The sequence below is a fragment of the Eschrichtius robustus genome, chromosome 1 (genome assembly GCF_028021215.1).
Source record: "Eschrichtius robustus isolate mEscRob2 chromosome 1, mEscRob2.pri, whole genome shotgun sequence".
In the NCBI taxonomy this organism is placed as follows: Eukaryota; Metazoa; Chordata; class Mammalia; order Artiodactyla; family Eschrichtiidae; genus Eschrichtius; species Eschrichtius robustus.
The window spans coordinates 24,788,059-24,810,254 of NC_090824.1; the positions used below are offsets into that span (position 1 = coordinate 24,788,059).

The following is a 22,196-nucleotide window of genomic DNA, read 5'->3' on the forward strand; positions in this document are numbered from 1 at the left end:
AACCATATGAAATTGCTGATATTTGACTGGTTTTGACCTACAAAAATGACAATTAAAATGGTTCAAACTGATACCCTGAGAACATCACCCATAATCAAAAAGGTTGAAGCACGAAACGAGGCATCAACAAACCACCCAACAGCAATCATGAACTGACATGAACAGAAGATCAACCGTTTGCTTATATGATTTTGCCTTTTCCACAAGCCTTGAACAATACTGGGGATGAAGTGAATAGTTGGACTGATGATGGTGATGGTTACCAGAGGAGAGCCTGTTGCTATTTCTCCAAGGCAGGTGCCTCTGGGTTGGTCCTTCCGTGATGCCACTACATTCCATTCTCACCACTAAGCCCTTTGTTGGATGTAACTGTGCTAGCGCACTCACTATTTGCCTCTAGACCAACTTTGTTCTTACAGCATGGTGACCTGGACTGAACAGAAAGTATTTCCTCAATGGCGCCCATGAATCACCAGAAGTGTCTGCATGGCATAGCCACAGAGAAGAGGAAAGAATGTCTGCAGCACCTTCCCAATCTATTCCACCTCTCTGGAGGGGTGGGTGTGGCTTCTTTTTTCATGAATACCATGGAAGGAAGAGAGATGAAGGCAGTCATGCTTGTCACTCTAAGGGTTAAGGCATCAGCAATTATGGCTTCTAGAAAAGACTCTTCCCAAAGAAGAAGAAGTCCTTGCTCTCCAAATGTCATGAACTTCTCTAAAATAGCTCTTTGTTCATGAATGACATGCAGCTGGAAGGGTCGGCAGATGTGCTAGATGAATTAACTGTATCCAAATAGACCATGGTGTGCTGGATTTTAAAAATCCAGGGATGCATTTGACAAAATCAAAGAATGGCCCCAAGTCTAAGTCAAATAAACCAATTGCACAAGCGCAGGAAGGGGAGAGAAATGGCTTAGCAGCAGTGCACACAAAATCTTAAAAGTTTTCAGTGACTTTAAGTTCCATTTAATACTATAGTCATTTTTTAAAAAGTAAGGTGTTTGATGCTGCCATTAATAGATGTAGGGAGTCTAGAAAAAGGGAGTAATGCTACCACTCTATAATGAACCGGTTGCAGCGTGTCCGTAACACTGTATGCTGTGTGGGCATCCTTCTTTGGAAAGGAAGCAAAAAGATGTTATTTTTCAGAGAACTATGACCTGGATGAAAGAGCTGAAAACCCTTGTATGAGAATGCCCAAAGAAACTGGAGATGTTTTAGCCTTTAGAAAAGAAAATCCTTAAAGACAAAAGCCCTGTCTTCAAACACTGGAAGTGTAATTAGATCTATTTTGTGTGTCTCCAAGGGCTGGAAGCAATACAGGTGGTGAAAGCTATAGTGACTCAGAATAAAGGAGAGCTTGTGAACACTCAGTGCTGTTAGAATGGAACAGAATGGTTAAAGGAGCAATGAGTTACTCATCACTGCAGTGGTTCAAGCCAAGTTTGAATAAACTCTTACAGAAGAGATTCAAAAATTAGGTGCACAAAGAACCTTGACAACCTTTTGGTTCCTTTCCATCTCTGAAATGCTGATTCTAGTAACAAAGTTTATGAACACATACAAGATGGCAAGTAGTGGGGATGCAGGCATGGATAAGTCTCTGTTCTCAAGCATAAGGGACTCCCTGTCCTTCAAGAGCCCACAGTGGCCGATGTGGGCATGTGGGGGACAATACACAGCTGGCTATAGCATAGTGTATTATGATGAGGGCTCTACTAGCCCCGTGACCTGAGGTGCCATGGAGCTCAGACAAAGGGGGGATCATTCATCCCACCCTCCCTTCTATCTCCTCACCCCCACCTCCCTGCTTCCCTGAACTTATGGAGGGTATAAAACAGCAGTTAATGCTGAAGTTTTTAAGTCCCTTCACTTTCCTTTAAAACACTGGTTTTCAAACTTTGGTCATATCAGAGCACCTGGGGGAAATGTCTTACTTCAGTGAGCCTGGATCGCATTCATTAACTCTCCAGGTGATTTTCATGCTCACCAGAATTTGCAAACCGCTGCTCTAAATAATCCAAAACCTGGATTCAAATCCCAGCTCTACCTCCTGCTAACTGGGATTTTGAGCATGTTAACTATTCTGTGCCTTTTTCCTGTAAAACAACTGCATCTCACTTGTAAGATATCTTCTCAGGATCACTGTGACAATCACATGCAACCACGTATGTATGGCTAGCACTAAGCAGAGTTCACGGCACGTAGGAAGGGCTCAAAAGCTCGTCGTCACTGCTGCTGTTATTCAGGAGACTGGCGTATCTAGGCCCTCTCTCCTCCACCACCCCCCCTCCCATCTCTCGCCGACATCATTTCTCCAGGAAGCTGGCAGACCTGGCAGACCGCCTACCCAGGCGTCCTCAGATGCCTCCCTCCATGGTCACAGTCAGCTAAGTGGCCGCATAAGGGCACCCACTGTCCTCAACAATCAGCTGTATTCCACCGCCCCACTCCTCCTGAGGCCTAGCCCCACAAACTGACTAGCTTAGCCCAGGAGCTTTCCAGACCTTCCTAGGCAGGTCTTCGGAATGGGAGGGTCTCCAATGCTGCCATAAATAGGCTGTGTGACTCAGCTGAATTACAGGGAAGTTCTATGGCCTGTTTTCTCTCCTGTACAAAGAAGGAATTAATCCAGAATAGTTTCTCTTTGGTCTCACCAACGGCATCTTGAACAGCACAATCTCTGAATGAAACTTTCCCATACATTGCAGCACATTTAGCATTCGTTGTCCCTTCCTCCTAAATGCCACCAATGCCCCCTCATTATTGGAGCAACAAATACCCATCCTACACATTTGGCAGGGTCAGGGGTAGGGGCAGTACTATCCCATTGAGACAACAGGGTCACTTTAATGGTGTTTCCAGCTCTAACCCTGACCTTGCCCTCCAGAACTGAGAAACAAACTGGGACCATAACCAGCACCCCAGGGAGTCTGCCTTGCCAAGACAGTAAAGGAGGCGATTTTAAAAGGCTCTAGAAAAAGGCACCAAGGCCTAGTGATCTGCTTCTTTGAGTTAGCCGGAGCTGGAGGCACGCTGGGAAGCAGCTCCTTACTCACACCTACTCATCAGGAACAGCTACAGGAGCCAAGGGGCTCTTCCCAGGCCCCAGCCGGGCAATTGGCTGGGAGCTGAGCACTGCTAGCCCAGCCAAGGGCCCCTTTCCAATCCAATTATGTGCAGCAGTGGTGGATTTCCCTACAGCCTGCATTCCCCACTGAGCTGAGCCCAAGATGGGCACTGAATAAACACTGGTTCAATTACCTTCTGTCTCAGGGTGAACCCCAACAAGAAAGCAGCCTGTCTTTTAAAGCGGTGTGGGGTAAAACTAAAAACTGAGTCTTGAGTGCTATTCGTTCATTGAGCAAGTGTTTATTCTGTGCCTATGATGTACTGGCACTGTTCTAGGCTGAGACCATACAGTACAGGAATGTACCTTTGTGGGGTGAACACTCTAGGTGGAACTCCATATGAGACATCTCCAGGGCCAGACATACCAGCCTTTGCATCCTGCTCCACCACTTTTTACTGGGTGGGACTGATGAGTTAATATCCCTGAGTGTCAGTTTGTTCATGGTGAAATGGGTGTAATAACAGAATCCACCTCCTGGGCATGTCAAAAGAATTAACTGATGCACGTAAAAGCATAGTATTTCAGTGCCTGGCTCAAAATACAAGCTCAATAAATGTCAGATGTTTTTCTTAATAAATAAGAGAGAAAAGCCAGTGGGACTATTGTCCAAAAGAATAGGAAAGAAAAGACAAAAATATAACGGGTAGCACTGGAGTTAGGAGCTGTCTGTCTCTGGTAATGGAGGAGAAGGCATTTTCCTGAATCCTCCTCCCCAAGAGAGCTCAGTTAGATGGCCTAATCATAGATCCTCAGAATGCAAGAAGCCTGAGAGGTCATCTGATTTAAAGAAGCCTGATACCCAGAAAGGTTAATGACTTACCCAAGGCCACACAGCTCCTGGGGAAAGCAACAGAGCCAAAGGAAGGCAGAATGACAAAGCAGAGACCCCAGGATGCATTTAAATCTTGATACCTACCATACTTGCTTCTGGCCTTGGGCAAAGGATGCGATGTTTTGGAGACCAAGTTTCCTCATCTGTGAAGTGGTAGGGACCTGGCACATGGTGGATCCTTTATAAATATCGGTCCCCTTTCCGCCCTCTTACTGGGATTTCTTGGCCTCACTTGAGAGCAATGGTGGCCAGGATCTAAGTCTGAGGGGCTCTTTACTGAATGCATAAAGATCAGGAAGGATGGGAGAGAGTGTGTGACAAGTAGAAAACAGCAGGTGTGTTTAGAGGTGTCTACAGCTCAGCAGAGGGAGCAACCTCTGAACAGTTAGGGGGACCAAGACACAGGAAAAGAATGATTTCTTTTGTTTTTAGACCTCTCTGAGCCTAAGTATCTTCATCTGTGAAATAGAAACACATGTGGAAAGGATCAAGCAAGATAACTTGAAATAACAGCTAATTTATACATTGCTTACTATGTGCCAGGCACTGTTCTAAAGACTTGACATGCATGAGCTCATTTAATCTTCACAATAGCCCCATGAGGTAGGTACTTATTGTCCCCATTTTACAGATGAGGTAAGTAGGGCCCACAAAGGAAAAGTAACCTGAACAGGCCGTACTGTGCTGGGATAGAGGCAGGATGTCAACTGAGGCATCTGGATCCAAGCCTGTGCCCTAACCCAGGGGTGGCAAACTTTTTCTGTAAAGGGCCAGATGGTAAATCTTTTAGGCTTTGCAGGCCATAGTGTCTGTGTTGCAGCTGCTCCAAGCTGCCTTTGCAAAGCAGCCATAAATGATACAGAAATGAACAAGCGTGTCTGTGTTCCAATAAAACTTTGTGAACACTGAAATCTGAATTTCATAAAATTTTTGCATCACTAATTATTCTTCTTTTGATTGCTTTCAACTATTTAAAAAGTGAAAAATCAACCTTAGCTTGAAGGCCATGTGAAAGCTGGCAGCTACCTTGCCTCACATATATAGGAAGTGCCTGAACAGAGATCTGCACAGACCAAGTGGTTGCTAAGCGTTCATTCCCTTCCCTTTCCTTAATCTCATTCTTCCTCTTAGCTCCTGTCAACCCAGAAAGTGGATATTTCACTCTGTGCCCAGCAGAAGAGATGAGGAACAGGGCTTTAGCAAGGTGGAATGCACCTTCCTCAGTAAACACGGCCCTGTGGGCCCCAAAGAGACGGGGAATTTTAGGTCAGTGTGTCTCCAGCTTTAATGGGCAGACCCCTGGGGCTCTTGGTCTTTGCAGACTCTGACTCCACAGGTCTGGGGTGATGCCTGAGATCCTGCCTTTCTAACGGGCTCCTGGGCGAGGCTGGTGCTGCTAGTTCTGTGGGTCAGATCCCCTCTCCGAGCAGCAAGCTTCGAGAGCAAACCCTCCGTGTCCATAAACACAAGGCAGTGTGTCAGGCACTGCCTCCTGGCTTCGGGTGAAGAACGGTGTCCCTCAGGCTGGACGAGGGACTCCCTGGAGACATAGCAGGGCTCAGGACAAATCAGCAGGTCCCCTCTCCAAGGACAGCACTGAGATGACTTAAACTGGAGGAGGAAGACAACAAGGGGCAGAGATCAAGAGCAGGCAGAGGGAGGCTTGAGCAAAGGCTGTCAGCTGCTTCCGGCAACCGCGCACCAAGGCCCCCTCTGGGCCCCGGCAGACAGGAGCCCCTCCTCCCGCGCCTGCCAGGGTTCCGGTGGACCGAAGCAAGAGGCCTACTTCCTCATCAGGCCTCTGAATAACTAGGGCACTTCCACAAGGTCACAGCTTTTCATTTAAATTCCAGCTCTAATCAGCAGGCAGAGCCTGAGAAATTATCCCTTCCGAGGAGAGAAGCTGTTATTGGAGCACCGTAAACAGCACCCCAGCCCACGGCTGGGGGGAGAGTCTCTGGGGGAGGGGTTGAGAGGGGTCTCACAAGCACAGGCCCCAGCCCTGTTCCCTGCCTCTGAGATCCTCCTCTACCCCGTCCTCTTCCTCACCTCCAAAGCACTTCCTCTCCCTTTGGCAGAGAGTTCTAGAACACATCGGGGGTGGGGAGAGGACTGAGGGCAAACAGTTTGGCAGGGCTGGGACTGCCCACTCCTGCCCCACAGGCAGCCCAAGGACAGATCCTAATGGCCAGGAGCATGGCATAAGGAATCCCTTCAGGGCCACAAATGGGTTACATGGCCTTGGAGATGCCCCTCTCCTCCCTTTGCCTCCATTTCCTCCTCTGAAAAGTAAGAGAGTTACAATCCTTAGACAGGATACCCTTTGAGCTCCAACATGTCTCGGGACCCTAGAGACCCACACTGCCCCTGGTGCTTGTGGCCACCCTTTCAGCTCAAGAAGTACTTCTGAGGTCCTACTATGGTGCCATGCACTGTGCAGAGTTGGGAATGCAGACACAGATAAGATGTACCCCTGGCCCACAGCTCTGCCTTGGAAATGTCAGGGTTTTGAAGAAAAAGGCACAGGCTTTGGAGGCAGACCCATCTGCGATCCTGGTTTGTGCTAGCAGCTGGCGACCGTGAGCAGTTACTGAACCTCTCTGCGTCTCCTTTTCCTCTTTTGGAGTGAGGATGACGACACTTACCTGGAGGGGTAGATGTGAAGAGTTCAGTAAGAGAATGCATGGGAGGCATCAGAGCTGAGGGTCTCTCACCTCCTTCAGGTCAGCACACCACAAATGCCTCTTGCCACTTTATTATCGTGAAACTCCTTCCCAAGGACTAGGAGAACGGGCTGTGGATTTTCCCACACAGAAGTCCATCGAAATACCGCTTGCCCCTTTTCTCCTACCAGGACACTCCTTCTGAGTCCCCAGCTCATCTCCTGGACCTTGGGAAAGGTGTTGCCTGCCAGGCGCCATCTCCAACTGCATTTTATAGTAGGGTTACTTCTAAGCAATCTCCTCAACATGTAAAATTAATCAATTAATCAATCATCACTTTATAGTATTCCAGCGGCCCCTGGGTAAATAGTTACATTAGTTCATAAAATCCCCAATTTGTCTTCCTGAGCGGAAGGAAAACATACATCAGAGAACCACTCAAGGCCTCCTGTTTCGGAGCCACAGCACCGCTGGCTCCAGGTTGCCTGGCCAGGGGCTCGGAGAACGGGAGGCCGCCCGCTGACCTCAGCCAGGGCCGGGCAGCTCAGGCTGCCTGCTGCTACGGCCGGGGCCACAAGGGAAGTTTCTGGACCTGTGATTTGCTTCAGGCTCAGAACCCACAAAAAAAGCAAGGGTCAACAGGGTGACAAGATTGGCAATCAGCTCTTGACACCTCAAGGGCAGAATGGAGAGTGCAAGGTTCAGAATCAGGCTGGAATCCCCTCTTGGTCCTGTTACTCAGCTGCTGGGTGACCTCAGCACAGCACTTAACCTCCTGACTTCAACTTCCTCAACAGAAAAATGGGGCTCACGCAATGTACCTCAGAGGATTATTGAGAGAACAAAATGAGATAATGGCCATGAAACTGAGATAGTGCAGTGTTGTGCTAGTGATAGTTGCTATTTCTAAGGTAGGGTCACCCACTGACCTCCATCCCTTTGAAGAGATGGAGGGGAGCCTAAGGGTCCTTAGCGTTTCACCCCACCAGGACCAGTAGGGCGCCTTTGTGAGAATTAGGAAAAGGTGCCCCCAGGTTAGAGGCCTGCCCCTGGGTGCAGGCGTGGCAAAACACAGATTGGATTTTGGCCTCCATGCGTTCCCTGAGCTGGCAGCGCTATGCAGGACACAATATGCACAAGTCTAAGTGGAGACCCTGGGTCATCTCTGCCACGAACCAGGAAGAGAAGAGGTTAAGCCAAGTGGCACTTTTACAAACAAAATTTTTGATGTTGGGCTTACTCCCTCACTTGAAGTATCCTAAAAAACATCAGCTTAGCAAAGAGACCTTCCTGGACCACCCTTTTTAAATTAGCAACTTCATTTTTACCTGCTTCATTTTTCTCCACAGCACTTATTACCCACCACCTGATACAATAGACATGTTACTATATACATACATATGTAAGATGTATATATGTTTGTATATATGTGTGTATATTTATCTATATATAGATATATATAAAGATACATATTTTTTTTAGTTCCTTGTCTTCCCCAATCTATAATAGAAGATCCATGAGGACAGGGATGGTCTTCTGTTTTGTTCACTGTTTTATCCCTTGTACCTAGAACAGCGCCTGGTACATTGTAGGTTCTCGATAAATAAATATTTGCTGCCTGAGTGACTGAACTAAAATGTTATTAAATAGAATAAATTTAATGATATCTTCCTAGAAAATGCCGTCCTGTGCTTTGGTTCAAACACCAGTTATTTTCAAAGGTGCGGGGTAGGCAGAAGAAGCAGAGGCAGGGAAACCCTGTGTATTTGGTAGGGATAACAGTATTATCCTTTTGTGTTGTGTAATATTCCATATAGATCAAATGATCAGAAACCCTACTTAAGTCTGGCTGATTCTTTTACATATTCAAAAGCGATAAAGGATAAATTCATTTGGAAAGGGTGCTACTAATAAAGAAAAAGTCACATTACCTCTGCGCAAAAATAAACAATAGTCCCATTAGGAAATACGAGATCTTCAAGTGAAGAAATTCTGGGACGGGACCCAGCATGTTCCAATGCAGTATGCATGGGCTTTGGAGTCTGAAAGCCCCAAGTTCAGATTCCAGTGTGCTGACAAGCCCTATGACCTTGGACAAACTGCTTAATCTGTCAGGCCCTAAATTTCCTTCACATTAAAATGTATATAACATCGACATGTACACACTGCTATATTTAAAATGGATAACCAACAAGGACCTACTGTATAGCACAGGGAACTCTGCTCAATGCTGTGTGGCAGCCTGGATGGGAGGGGAGTTTGGGGGAGAATGGATACATGTATATTTATGGCTGAGTCCCTTTGCTGTGCACCTGAAACTATCACAACATTGTCAATTGGCTATACTCCAATATAAAATAAAAAGTTTAAATAAATAAACAAAATGTACATAACAATACCTATCCTATACTGATGCTATAAGAATTAAATGTTAAAAAGACTAAATAAGAAAATATATGTGAAAATACCTAAGAAAGATGATACCCCCTTCTTATTTGGTAAGGTTACTCTTAACCCAAAGTTCTAGACAGTTTAGAATGGTTTCCAACCATTCTAAATCACCTGACACTTATCTATAAATGGCTGTTCCTCTCATATGCGTCTATGTGTGTGTGTGTACACATATATGTCTATACGCACACATTGCTTACAGTTAGGACTCTGGATGAGTATCTATTCGTCCATTGATAAAAACCATTCTTCTTTCTTTTTCTTTTCTTTCTTTCTTTCTTTCTTTCTTTCAACAGTGAACATGTATTAGTCATTATAAGCATTAGGAAAAAAATATGGCTAATTCCACTGTGGAAAAGTAAAGTCATTTCTTAGAATATAAAGAAAGAAACCTTCTTTTACCCACATCATATTTTCCATGTTAAGTATATCATATCTTCAACTTTCAACCACATGAAGCTATAGAAAATTTATGAAGACAAGGCAAAAATGCTTATTAAATTGGAGAATACATATCATAAGAAAATCTTTAAAAATTATTTTCAAAAATTGCGCAATTTCCACTTCTTTTATTCACCCAGAAATATTAATCAGAAGAAAGTAATTGTATAAGCATGGGAACCACATTCCTTTGGTTTTAATATGGTTCTTCAAAGCCAATACAAATCCATCAATTCAAGGCATTTCTTATAAACCTAAATCAATGAAAATGCAATGTACTTAGATTTTTGTTCTGTTTAGAGTCCCTAGGAAAAGGTCTCCCTCAGAGTCAAACCATGCACAATCTGGCAGAGGGGAAATTTCCACAGCAGCTGTACAAACACAAAGACTCACCTGGACCTTGACTGACATCTGTGGCAGCATTTTCAAAGGGAGGGAAAGGGAGAGGAAAGAGGGAGAAAAGGGAAGAAGAGTGTTAGCAGCACACACACACACAATACACTGTGTCCTTGCATGACTACCAAGTTCATGCAAGACTCCAAATATGCTCAGACTCTGAGCACTTAGTTCTACCATCACCCAAAAACCACCCATGCAAGCCGAGGGGCCAAGCTCCCTTTTCACTGTGCATGTAGCAAGAGAGGTGAGCTTCACATCTGTCCGGAAAGACATCATCCTGGAATCAGATAAGGCTCCAAAGAGCTAAGCAGACTGGAATCCTGCAAGAATATTGGTTAAAATATTCTGGTTGATTTCTGCAATCCAACACCCAAGCAAATCCTCCTCCCCTCCAGTTACAGAACACTGGACATGAAGTCAAGCAAGGTTTCCCCACAGAGAGAAAAAATAATAATAAACCATTCCCTTGAGGAACAAAGGAAAAGGCATAAGAATTAAGAGCAAATTGCAGCGTTATTCACTTCATAAGACTGGAGGACACAAGATCACAAAACATTTATAATTCCCTCCCTCCCCAGTATTCCCAGTGACCATTCTTCATCACAGACAGCAGTATGTGTGCATGAGATTGTGTGTGAGTAGATCATTTGCCACACACATTGAAATTCTGCCTCGCCTAATTTTTCTCCTTGCATTTCACACCATCATTAATGACAGAAATTGCCATTTGAAATCTCTTCTGACAACTACAAATAAACATCCAGCCCTGGGAAGGTTGACACTTGAATTAAACCAATGAACTTTCAAAAAATGAAGAACGGTTCACTCCCATCATCTCCATGAATACAATCTCCTCCTCCTACCCTCAAATGTAAAATAGAATTATGCTGGGGAAGCCCAACCAAAAGCATCCCAAAGCATTGTTAAAATCCCTAGACCTGACCTGGTAGGATATACTACAGCTTAGGAGAAGGAACGGGGTTACTTCACGAAACCACTGGCCATCCAGGCCATCCTGGGTGACTCCCTTAGAATCACTGAATCGTGGGTCTGGGACATCCGTAGACGTTATCTAGCTCAACTCTTTTTTGCTAAGATGGAGGATGAAAAAGGGTTGAGAGACTTGTCCAAGGTCACACAGCTAGTTCAGGGAAGGGATCCTAGAAAAGACCCTGGATCTCTTGCATCCCACCCAATTCAATGTTCATTCAACTGAAACCCAGGTCCCTCCAGGGCATATGGGACCGGAATTCAGTTTGCAAGCTCAAGTGAGCACCTGAAGCCATGAGGAAGCGGTGAGAGCTTCCCAGTTACCCTATGTGCTTCTAATCTACAGCAATCAGATTTGCAGAGCTCCAGCGAGTTCCTTAGGGCTCTTGCCCCAACAGAATCCAGGCGCTGACCTAACCTGCAGCAACAGCTGGGCATTTCTCCAGCCCACACCCTGCATTCCCTGGAAGCTGTATTTGCTCAATGAGACTTACAGAGAGCTCTGAATCATTCCTCAGCCACACCCACTTCCAGGTTTTCTGGTGAGTTGTTAGATTTAGGGCTGGAGTAGCAGCAGGGAGGAAGAAAAGAGGCAAAATAGAAGAGGTGGGAAGGCAAAACATGCTGCGTAAATAACAAAGCAGAGCCATTAACCGTGACTGATGGACTGCCTAGAAGAGTGGTGGTTAAAATACCCCTTCATTAAGCAGGGTATCAAACTATTTACACATGGTGGAGTTCAGTGGTGAAAGTGTCAACACTGTTGTTCATAGATACGCACTCTTCGTGGGCACCAAGACCCAAGGAAGAAAGGACACCTTGGATCCCAAAGTTCTTCGAACACTAAGTCGCGCATTTGGGCACTGTAGTTACAATCCTAAATTATGGAGACAGATAGTCCAGGTTCAAATCCTGACCTCCTTGATGACCTTGAGTCAACCAGGGAACGGATTGTTTCCTTCAGCTGTAAGATGGGAAGATAACACAGCTCCCCTCCTGATAGTGTTATGATAATTAAATGAGATTAAATACTTGTAAATCACTTAACTCAGTACAAGGCAAACACTGCATAAACGTTAGCTGCACTGATTGTTATCATTTTGAATTACCTCGGACAGAATTACCCAAATATGTTGACCAGATGGCTCCCTGGAAACACCAAGAGACCACAGGAAATTTTTTTTTAATTTATTTATTTTAATTTATTTATTTTTGGCTGCGTTGGGTCTTCGTTGCTGCGCGCAGGTTTTATCTAGTTGCGGCGAGTGGGGGCTACTCTTCCTTGCGGTGCGCAGGCTTCTCATTGCGGTGGCTTCTCTTGTTGTGGAGCACGGGCTCTGGGCCCGCAGGCTCAGTAGTTGTGGCCCGCGGGCTCTAGAGCGCAGGCTCAGTAGTTGTGGCGCACGGGCTTAGTTGCTCCGCGGCACGTGGGATCTTCCCGAACCAGGGCTCAAACCCGTGTCCCCTGCACTGGCAGGTGGATTCCTAACCACTGCGCCACCAGGGAAGCCTGACAACAGGAATTAAGTTGTATTTCGTTTGGTGATTTGGGTTCAACTTTTCTGCTTGTGAACGAAGGCATTGCTCCAGCCCTCCCCTCCTTCTGGGTCTCCTTCCTCCCTCCCACTCCTCAGCGAGAATTGGGGCAAAGGGGAGTTCAAAAGTTCTAGGTGAGCAGATGTAGGGGCAAAACAAATTCCATTCTTATTTCTTTTGTTTTCCCTCCTGAAGCCTTAATGCAGCCCAGTTCTAGTCCTGCAAATAAAAAATACAGCATCTCTTCTTGCCAAAGAGGGGCAACAGGCCACCACGAAAAACCCTCTTTAGCTGAGGGGTCAGCGTCCAAGCTCAGTTCCTGACTGTGGCACCAAGCCAGAGGCAGTTCTGAGCGTTCGTGTCCAACCTGAGGAAAAGAGACGCAGTATCACCTGGCACCTGTTCCAAGAAGCAGTGAGTGACCTGAATCTCTGCACTCAATTCTGACCAACAGAATGAAATGGCAAAGGCTGGGGTGTGGCAGTGGGAGAGCGGAATAGGGGGCGATCAGAACCTCAACAGTACCCATCTGCTGTATTGTGTGTCCAGCATCGTTTTCCCCTTCTTTTTGTATCAAGTCCCAGTTGTCTTCTGGGGAATCTCCTTTCCCACCCTTAATCCCTGTGGTTTGGTAAAGATGACCCCCACCCTCACCCTGGCTCCAAGGGTACACATGTCCTGCAGGCCAGGTCACAGGGATTAACGCAGAGAAAGGGGGGTCCACAGCTGGATTACTGGCATTCAGGCTCTGGCTCTTCAGGCTGCATGGACTTTGTGCCAGTTACCTAAGTTTTCTGTGCTTCAGTTTCCTTATCTGTAAAATGGGTGTGTTAATAGTTCCTACCTCCTAGGGTGGTAAGGAGGAGCTCAGAACAGTGCCTAGCGTCTAGAAAGCCCTCAGTCAATGTTAGCTGGTAACTTTATTACCTTCATATATGGGAGGGCAAGGGTGTTTTTTAAAAAAGCAACCTTTCTTGTGGTTACACAGCAAGGAAGTCTGACTTAGGATGCAGCTGGGGGTTTCTAGCTCCATGCCTCGCTGCCTCCCCACTTCCAAGGTGGTCATCCCCAGAGCACCTCTGTCTGTCATTGCTGCTGGTACACAGCCTGGAGTCTGTGAACGAGGGAGCAACATTGGGCCCTAGGACGGATCAGAGGAGACATATATATGTGTGTGTGTGTGTGTGTGTGTGTGTGTGTGTGTGTGTGTGTGTATCAATTTTTTGATAGATAAAAAGTGGGCGCAAATTGCCAAAGAAAAGGCAGTTGCCAACCAGATGAGATTGATCCAGGGGAGTTGGCATCCTCTCCCGTGCCAACACTTCCTCAGCTCCCTCCTGCTGTTTTATTTTCTCACACTGCTAGGCCTGTAGTTTTCCAGAGCACCACTGCATTTAAATCTATATTCTATTTTCTCTCCTGGAAAATAGGTCAGACCCAAGGCAGAGTTCACCAGGTGGGGTCCCAGAAGGTTTGGCTGGGCCTCGCCTCCAGGAGCCTGGCTGTGCAGCCTGCCCCATGCTCCCCAAAGCTCCTCCAGGGACGTGGGGTGGGTATGTGGAGGTATAAAAGTAGCAAGTGGGGGAATCTTGGACTTCTGCCTCTTGAAATGATCTAGCCCAAATGAGAGGTGAGGTGGGAGGGCTCCCCGAGTTGAGCTGTATTCTGCAACAGCAGCAGATGGAGGGTCCTTTCTTTCCCCCACCTGGTTAGAAGAACCGCATCTCCCCAAATTGCAGGAAATTGTTTCCGGTGAACTTTAAAATAACCATGCTGGGCATATGCACTTGTGGCTGAAATTATTGTTGAATACGCAGTAAGCGTCTGTGGGGCACTGAGTAGAGGTGGGACTGCCCTAATTTACTTCTTCCCTGGTTGTGATGCCAAAGAGAGTGGGTGAAGGGTGGCAGTGGCTTTCAAATCCTTCCTCTCTTGTGGCTTTCCCATCCCTGGTTTGAGCATGGCACTCCTAACAGAGGTGGCCCCAGCCTGGACCAGAACTCCTTTTTATCAGGATCCCACCTGCAACAATTTCTCAAGCACCTGCCATCCACCGAGGTCAGTGTGAGTGCCAGAGCTTGGAAGACAGGAGAGGGAAGGTGCCAGTTTATATGGGCCCGTCCTCAGCCCTCCTGTCAAACAGCAGAAGGAACTAACATGAATTGAGCAGGTCCTGCCTAGAGCCTGTGCATTTGCTATTCCCCTGCCTGCCTGAACAGTCTTTGTCAGACATATGTAAGACTGGTCCTCACTTTCTTCAGGTATCCATTCAAATGTTCCTTCTTAGAAGGATTTTTCTCTAACCACCTTCTCTAAAATAGGGACCCTCCTCTACCATTTACCCGGCTTTTCCTTTCTGTATGGCACTAAATCACTATCTGACATTATAGGATGGGTCTGTTTTTATTGTTTAAATCCCCCTTGGAATATAAGCTTCATGAGAGCAGCATTGCCTGTTTCATTCACTGCTTGTATCCCCAGTGTTTAAGGAGGATCTGGCCTACAAGATGTGCTCAGCAATACGCAATGAATAGTGACTAGATCATCTCAATTGATACAACTCACTGAGATAGATAGATGTTATTGGTGTCTCCATTTACACATGAGAAAATTGAGGCTCAGAGAAGTTAAGGTATGTGCCCATGGACAGAAAGGCAGAGCTGGGATTGGACTCTGGGTCTGTCTTAATGCCCTTACTCTATTAAGAACCCTGTTTTCTTCAGCGTTGGCCTCATTATCAGGTGAGTTGTCTCCATATGGTAACAAAGATGGAATCTGGCAGCTCTAGAGAAAAGAGAGCAGCCTATTTCCTGGTAATTCCAGTAAATTCCCTGGGAAGGCTCTCATTGGTTTGGCTTAGGTCACATGTCTGTTCCAGAGCCAATTACTCTGTCCATCATCACATATCAGAGGATGAATTTGGGGATAAAATGGGGAAATGCCTCTACGTCCCTGGCACAAAGCAATACTAATCATAATAAAGCTCACATTTACTGAGGCTTCTCTGTGTGCTGGGCACTGTCCTAAGTGCTTAATATACATCTTCTCATTTAATTCTCACCACAACCCTAACAGGTAGGAACATTATTCATCCCATTTTACAGATAACGAAATTAAGACCCAGTGAAGAGGCCCTGTCATTACTAATACCTCTTATACTCAGAGAAGCACATCAGATAAGGGTCAACCTATATTTCTGAATAAAAGAGTAAACCAGGAGAGGTACCATCTGACCCATCAAGCTATAAACTAGGGATAAGAATATCGGGCATCTCATAGGAGTGAGAAAAAGGCATAGCCCAGGCAGAAGGAGGCGGTCAGATGCAGTGTGACCGTAAGTCTGGACAACTGGAGCTCCTGCCTGGGCCGTACACTTTAGAGGAGCCTCCTCTGGCCCCTGTGCAGCCGCATCCCACCACATGAACTGAGCAGTCCACAGCGCCAGCCGGATTTGCCCACCCGGCACCAGCAACACCTGCCACTGACCCCGAGGACACTCAGATGCTCAGGTACTCTGAAGTCCAACTGCCCCAAATCCACGTGGGCCTCTTCCCTGTGTCCCTTCTCCCAAAAGCAGACCAACCCACTGATGTGTGTACCCTTGTGTCAAGAAATGGCCAAGGGGAAGCTATTTGCAGGAGCTGTGGACTTCTACAAGCTGGGGCATCCACAAAAATGTGCACAAGGATATTTGTGGTGCTGGAATTGGAGGGAAGGGAGGCTGACCCCTGGCCTCCATGTGTATTCTTATCCCAGGCCCACAAACATCGGGCAGGTTTTCAACTCAGGATTACACCTGACTTTTAACATTAGGAGAAAAAAAATTAAAAAGGCAAAGACTGCATCTCCCCAACAGTCTATCCTTTCTTGCCCCTGAAGAAAATGAGCATAAGATTCTTCCCTCGACTTCAGGAACAAATATACAGAAACAGTAATTTTTTTTTTTTTAGTTGAGAGCTAAAGCAAACTTCCAGCAGCAAAGAGGCTGGGTTTCCTGCATTCTGGGGCTTTTTCTGGCTCTCAGTATCTGAGCTCTTCAAACACAGGAAGAGTTGTCTTTCCACAAAAGGCCAGGTGGTGTTAGCTTCATCCCCGACACAGAGCCCATTTATCCGCCTTTGTAGAAGACTGAGCCCTCCCAAGCCCTGGTGCTGTTTGCTTTTGTTCTTTGATGCTAATAACTCCAGACTGCAAGATGCAGCGGAGGGGTAGCTGCTGTGTCAGGTGCCAGCCTGCCTGGGAAGGCAGAGGCAGGGAGAGGAGCAGGATGAAAAACAGGAAGGAACAAGGATGGCACTCCTGTGGGCCAGGTCACCGCTGCGCCCGAACACTTTAGGGGCTACAACACACTTGTAGTGGCTGTGGCTTGAGGAGACTGAGCTTGACCGACACTTGGGAGAAGAGGGAATCTACTTCTTACAGATACAGTCGGAGATCAGCGCAGACAGTGGGCTTTGTTCTTCGTGATTTTTTTTTTAATTCTTTAGAGGTTCTGAGCACAGATGGGGGGCAGTGGGTAAAGCAATCTGGGCTTTTTAAATCCTGTCTTTGCTATTTGTTATTAAAAATATTTTTGTTCAGTTTCTTACTTTACCTTCCTCTTCAGCCGCATGGGAATGATGGCAGTGGAGTTAATTCTGCTAGAAGCACCCATGCATCCCTAAAAGTCAATGTGCTGTGCAAAATCACATAGTAGAAACCACAGGGCTTACAGGGAAAACAGGAATGGGACACAGGACCCCAAAATTTCATCAGTGACACATAATGAAAGATAGGAACCCGTTTGACACATGTTAGTGGTTAAGGAATGCATAAATAATCCAGTAAGTATAGCACTTGAAAAAGACCTGAAGTTGCTTGTGGAAGTGGGAAACTTGCAAGTTGCTTTGAAGTAATGAAAGAAGGGTCATCTGAAATTGGACAGGAAGTTATAACACCAGATGTTGATGGGTGTGGCTCATAACATGCCTGGTAACTGAAGTAGCTGGCACGTGTTTAGGTGTGTGCGTTTTGCGCATTCCTACACAGTTTGGTTCATCTGGCTGCAGTTTTCTGCCTTCACCTAGAGCTTCTCATGGGCAAAATCATGCATAATCAAAAGTGAAATTATTATGCTCAAATTGTTCCCTAATATATCAATAGCATTGGAACAAATTTGCATTTTCAAAACAAGCATTATAGCAGAACTGACTGTACCTAATTGGAATGACTGCTATGAGGACCAAACGAGACGATGCATACAAAGTGCTTGGTACAACGCCAGGCACAGGGTAAATATTCAGTAAACACTTACTGAAACTGTTACTATTAATGTTTCTTCTGGCTTGTTGATACCTCCCTTGTAAAGGGAAAGTACCCAGTTGAGCCTTCTATCCAGCTGCTTAAGCCTTGCAAACAAAAGGCATCTCTAGCTAACTGCTACTCCCCACCTTAGGCCATGAGGTTGGCACCTGCAGTAGGTCCCCACCTAACAAGACAAGGGTTTTCGAAAAGTCCTCACAGCAGATGGACACTGCTGGAGACAGGCTCCAAATGCCAACTTCTTAGGTAAAGAAATGGGTGTTGGCCTCCCCAAATGAGCATGACCCACAGGGAGGAAAGTACACACCTGCATCTCAGAGAACACCAGGAAATCAAAGGAGAAACTGACCCACATGAGAGGATGTCCCATCATCTGGTAGGATAGAGAGGAGTGCACCACAGGAGGGGAAAGAAATCAGTCAATCCTCATATTAGGAAAACAGCCTAGATGCAGACATTTTCAATCTCCCTGTCTCCTGCAGAGAGCACAGGGGTTAAGAGGCAGGAAGAGCTGAGTGAAAATCCTGGCTCTTCCACACACTACGTATACGAGCTCACGCATGTTAACTAACCTGAGCCTCAACTTCCCCACCTGTAAAATGGGGACAATCTACATATCTTCCGTTCTGCAAGATGAAAAGAGTTCATGGGGACTGATGTTAGGGTTATAAGGAGCTAACGTATGCAAAAGCACTGAGAGGGTGTCTGGCACTGAGGGAGTGCTAATCAATGCTGGCGAATCATATTTATTACATTTCCTCACCTGAGCGATTTCCATGAGACAGAGTTTTTGCCCCCTTTCCAAGAATTCCTTGCTCTCTGGAAAGACTAACTCCTCGGGGCTTATGCCAATTGGAAGAACGATCTGGAAGAAGCAAGGGTTTCAGTGGAGGTGAGTTCTGCAAATTCTGCAATTCAGTACAAAGAGCCTTGGAAGAGGAGGCTTATGTCTGCTCCTCTGTAGGGGGCGCTGTTGTAGAATGTGGGAAACAGCCCCTCGCTTAGAATCAGAAGCCCTGGGGGTTTTTTTTGTTTTCCTAAAATTTTTATTGTGGTAAAATACACATAACATAAAAGTTACCGTCTTAACCATTTTTAAGTGCACAGTTCAGTGGTGTAAAGTACATTCATAATGTTGTGCAACCATCACCCATTTCCAGAACTCTTTTCATCTTGCAGAACTGAAAGTCTTGTACCTATTAAACAACAGCTATCTGTATCTCCTACCCCCAGCCCCTGGCAACCACCCTTCCACCTTCTGTCTTTAGGAGTTTAACTACTCTAGGAACCTCATATGAGTGGAACCATAGAGTATTTGTCCTTTTGTCACCGGCTTATTCCACTTAGCACAGTGTCCTCAAGCTTCATCTATGTTGTGGCATGTGTCAGAATTTCTTTCCTTTTAAAGGCTGAATAAACTCCATTGTTTGTATACTGTAGTTCCCCCCTTATCCATGGGGACTACATTCAAGACCCACCAGGGGACGCTTGAAACCGCAAATAACACTGGGCACTATATATATACTATGTTTTTTCCTGTACATATATACCTATGATAAAGTTTAATTTATAAATTATCCAGCTGCTTAAGCCTTGCAAACAAAAGGCATCTCTAGCTAACTGCTACTCCCCACCTTAGGCCGTGAGGCTGGCACCTGCAGTAGGCCCCCACCTAACAAGACAAGGGTTTTAGAAAAGTCCTCATAGCAGATGGACACTGTAAGAGATGAACAATAATAACTAGTAATAAAATAGAACAATTATATTGTGATAAAGTTATCTGAATGTGATGTCTCTCTCTCTCCCCAAATCTTACTGTACTGTACTCACCCTTCTTGTGATGATGTGAGATGATGAGATGAAGTGAGGTGAATGATGTAGGCATTGTGATGTAGCACTTAGCTACTAATGACCCTCTGATGATCGGTCAGAAGAAAGATTATCTACTTTGGATGATCCTGGAGAACTGATGATGTCAATGGTTGGATGTCAGGATCAGATGATGTTGATGGGTGGGGATCCCGAGTGGGACAGAGCAGGATGGCACAAGATTTCATCATGCTACTCAGAAATGCACACAATTTAAAACTTATGAAATTGTTCATTTCCTGAATTTTCCTTTTTTTTTTTGGACCATGGTTGACTGTGGGCAATTAAAACCATGGAAAACAAAACTGCAGATAAGAGGGGACTACTGTACACCACATTTTGCTTAGGGAAGCCCTGGTTTTGAGCCCTGACTTTCCAGCCTACTACCAGCTCTCTGACCTTGGGCAACTCACACAGCCTCTCTAAGCCTCAGCTTTCCCATCCATAACTAGCAAGAATAATGACTCCAATTACATGACCAGGTTGCAGTGAGGTTGAAATGAGACCATAAATGTGGAAGCATTTTGTAAACAATAAAGCGCTGTCATTCCTGTGTTCACTCCAGAAATATTAATCGAGTGGCAATTCCTTACTGGCCCCTATGCTACATCCTGGTATGAAAAACATTAAGCAGAGTCCCTATTCACAATGATACTACAACAGAAATTTTAAAAGAAGAGAAATACAGGGATCACAGTTCATTATAATCCCTGCTATTTACTGAAGGCCTCCTGTGTGTCAGGTACCTGTGGCAGTGTCGGATGTGTATGACCTCATTTAATCCTGATGTAGATACTGTTGTTATCCCCACTTAACACACAAGGAAACCAAGGCTCAGAGAAGTTAATATTCCCAAGTCCACTTAACTCATAAGTGGTAGCGATGATTCGAACTCAGATTTCTCTGAATATAAAGCTCTTTTCCGTCCCACAGTACCACCCATCCTTCCCCTATTATTTCTTCCTTCACTGGTCTAACCACCCAAATCTATCACCCTATGGGACATGGGGGAAAATTTCAAGAAATTGGTGTGGAAAACTGATGGAAACTGTTGAGTGTCCACAATATCTTCTGCTGGGCAGGATCTCCAGATCCGTATTTCAGAGAAAGAATTATAAATTGGGGCAACATACCCAAAACTGAATTCCATAAAAATACAACACCTAGCAAGATGTGAATAGGAGTTCCTCGCCAAAAAAAAAAAAAAGTGTGGTCAAATACATTTAGAAAACAGTGAGCTAAAGCAAGGTAATCAAGTATCTCTATGGCAAGACTTCAGAAAGCCACACCTACACTAAGGTACATTGTGAAGTCCAAGAGGGGATATAGTCTGCAGTTTTCCCAATGTTTTTGGAACATTGGACACTTTTTCCTCTGTAAAACACCTAGTAACATCTCACAGAACACAGTTTGAGAAAGGCTGGCTTTGAGGCTCTCAGAACAGCTGGGAAGCCTTTCAATTTATCACAAGCCTTTATCCTCACCCTTTTAGTTCCCATAGTGAGACTTTGTATCTGTTTCAGTTTGAAATAGCTAACATTTATCGACCACTTAACTACATGCCAGACAGGGACTTAGGTGCTAGAGACTCAAAATAACTGCCAGGGATGCAGTTATAGTAAATCTAATAACCAAGAGAGTGTATAAACATGATAGGGCGGCCATATGCGGCCATCTAGTATCACACTTCGCATTAATGGGGGATTTGGGGTTGACAGAGACTGCTTCAAAGTCTTTTGCTGGAGAAACCTTGCAGTGGTCCCCAGAGGATAAACAGCAACAATTAAGTGGAGAGAAATCTTGTAAGAACATTTTACCAAAACAGGCCAGTGGTCAGATTGACATCCCTGAAGGATGGGCTCCCAGCAAGGCATGTAGTGCACCAAAAAGACCATAAGCATTGAGCTTAAATCCCAACTTTGTTATCTATTACGTGACCTTGGAAAAGTTACTTAAACTTCATCTGTGAGATGGGAATCATTACATCAATTTGAGTTGTTAAGAAGATCAAAAGAGTCAATTGTATATACAATGCCTAATGACCTGCCTGGCACCATGCTTAGTTCCATTTTCTTTGATTGGTAACATCCCGGAGTAACGTGTTAAGAAAGAGTCTGAGGCTGCATATGATCTTAGAAAGAAAAGAGGGTCATGATTGATTTGCAGTTTCTGCCAGGCGCTTGAAAAGGAGGGGGTCATATATTGGCTCAAGCTAGCTGGAGAGTTTCAACTGAGTGCTTTCCCAAGGGTCCTTGCCCTGAGAAAAGGAGTTTCTAAATGACCTGGGGAACCTCAGAAGAAAGCAAGTAGCCCTAACAGAGGCTTTCTCACTACTAGCGCCTGTCAGCATCTCTGCTTTCCTTTATACACTTCCCTTTCTTTCATTTTCAGGAAATGGACAAGGGTGATTTCTTGTCTTTGCAAAGCAAGGGTGTGTTGTGATGTGAAATTATTACAGTATTTGCTCTGAACCTAAAATAATTTTTTCTTGAGCCTGAAAACCATGCATGTAGCCTAATTAGTACCAGTCCTATTTTAAAAGGCTCAACAGGATTCTGCAGACCCTGCTAGAGGGAGCT

General features: G+C 45.4%; 1 protein-coding gene across 4 annotated transcripts in view; it reads right to left on the reverse strand.

Moving 5' to 3' along the window:
• Window positions 1-22,196, reverse strand: part of NRXN3 (neurexin 3) — a 1,618,670-nt gene that overhangs the window by 1,573,835 nt on the left and 22,639 nt on the right. For all 4 annotated transcript variants that reach the window (XM_068558635.1, XM_068558546.1, XM_068558806.1 and 1 more), the window contains exon 2: window positions 9,916-9,933. In XM_068558635.1, coding sequence (XP_068414736.1) covers window positions 9,916-9,933 — 18 coding nt within the window. The remainder of the gene's footprint in view (window positions 1-9,915; window positions 9,934-22,196) is intronic.